The sequence below is a fragment of the Caenorhabditis briggsae genome (genome assembly GCF_000004555.2).
Source record: "Caenorhabditis briggsae AF16 supercontig from assembly CB4, cb25.NA_183, whole genome shotgun sequence".
NCBI lineage: Eukaryota > Metazoa > Nematoda > Chromadorea > Rhabditida > Rhabditidae > Caenorhabditis > Caenorhabditis briggsae.
In genome coordinates this window covers 1-1,503 of record NW_025543492.1, presented here as the reverse complement: position 1 = coordinate 1,503, position 1,503 = coordinate 1, and the positions used below count along the sequence as shown (strand labels likewise).

The 1,503-nt window shown below is 40.5% G+C and overlaps 1 protein-coding gene across 1 annotated transcript in view; it reads left to right on the top strand.

Moving 5' to 3' along the window:
• CBG24541 overlaps nucleotides 1-1,303 on the top strand; it is a gene marked incomplete at both ends in the record, with an annotated part of 2,730 nt that extends 1,427 nt beyond the window's left edge. The window contains 4 exons of the mRNA XM_045241099.1: nucleotides 123-250; nucleotides 298-825; nucleotides 875-947; nucleotides 995-1,303. Coding sequence (XP_045091360.1) covers nucleotides 123-250; nucleotides 298-825; nucleotides 875-947; nucleotides 995-1,303 — 1,038 coding nt within the window. The remainder of the gene's footprint in view (nucleotides 1-122; nucleotides 251-297; nucleotides 826-874; nucleotides 948-994) is intronic.
• Between the last annotated feature and the right edge of the window lie 200 nt (nucleotides 1,304-1,503).

Genomic DNA, 1,503 nt, shown 5'->3' with positions numbered 1-1,503 from the left:
GAATTCTTTCGCATTATCAATGGAAAAATTGAGAAAACGAATTTTATAAAAACCGAGGTTTTTGAAAATGTTGCATATGTGGGTACTGAATTCGTTGAACACAATTTTAAATTATAATTTAGGTTCCCAATCTACGTGTGAAGCTGGAACGCATAAATGGAACTCCATTCTTTGTATCTGCACTTCTTCCGAAAGCAATGTGTCGTGACCTGAATCTGCCAAATGGAAACTACACTGTTACCATGAATTCGTAAGTTTACTCTCACCCCAGTATTTTTCTATTCATCAAACTTTCAGATTGTTGGCCCCTGAACAACTTCCATTAGGGGAGTTAGTTCATTTCGAGGCAACCAATGTGAGAAGCTTAGACGCTCCGAAACTCAATGATTTCCCGCTGATTGATCTAGCGATTCATAAAAATTTGGGAGATTTGATTGGAGAATTGCCAGCTGTCCCTGTTCTTCCGGCGCCATTCGGAGGAGCAAAATCGCGACCGGTCTCCAGAGCATCAACAGCTGCGTCGGGTGATGATGAACTAGTGAAAGGTGTTGGCTTTCAAAAGAAGAAATACCCAAACAAGAAACCCAAAAATAATCAAGGGGTCTTTGGAAAAGGGTTCCCGGTGAAAAAGGAAGAGAACCAAGAGAAAAAGCCGATTGTGGGAGCAGGATTCGAAGTTCCAAAGAAAGAAGGAAATGTTATTGTTGGAGAAGGATTTGTTGCGAATGTAAAATCTCAAGTTCTGAGAGGAGTTGTTCTGAGCATCACTGAGAATCCGAAAAATGGAGTGAACACTCATTTCTTGTGGATCTTGGATAGACAAGCGTAAGTTGGATGGTAATCCAGAAACTTTAAAAATTTCACCAATTTTCAGAGAAGGACGATTTGTCACTAAAGAATATAAGCTTGCACCAGGACACTTCTTTGAGGGGACTTTTACGCAAAGTGTAGGTTTTCTTCACTTTGAAAAAGTTTCGGAAAAGTATACTTTCAGCCCAATCAAAAATGGAACTGTGAAAAGTACGGAAAACAAGTCCCGAAGCCAGCTGCAATTGATGGTGGATTGGACTACGAGGGAAAGATCTGGTTCACGGTTCTCATAAATCAATTCGAACCAGCTGGAGGGAATCGAAGATTCGCTCAAGCCACGGCGAGATATTTTGGAAACGTTGTTGAAGGTGAACTCGACGGAACCAAACTGACATTAAGCTGTAATGGAAAGAAAGTCAAGATTCAACGACGAGGAGTTGGAGAGAAGGATTACGTCTGGATGGTTTTGGAAATTCTTCCTACTCAAGCTTAACTGTTCTTTTTGATTCTTTGATAAAACTGTCATGTTGTATGCTACATTTATTTATTTATTTCTATAGCTTTGAAAAAAGTTAAAGCAATGATGTTTGACGACTTGATCTTGAAGATCAGCCTATCGGCTCTTCCATTGACCAATTTACGGACCGAGGTTCCTCAGACTTCTGGAATGGTGCATTCCGGTAGTTCGGCGGT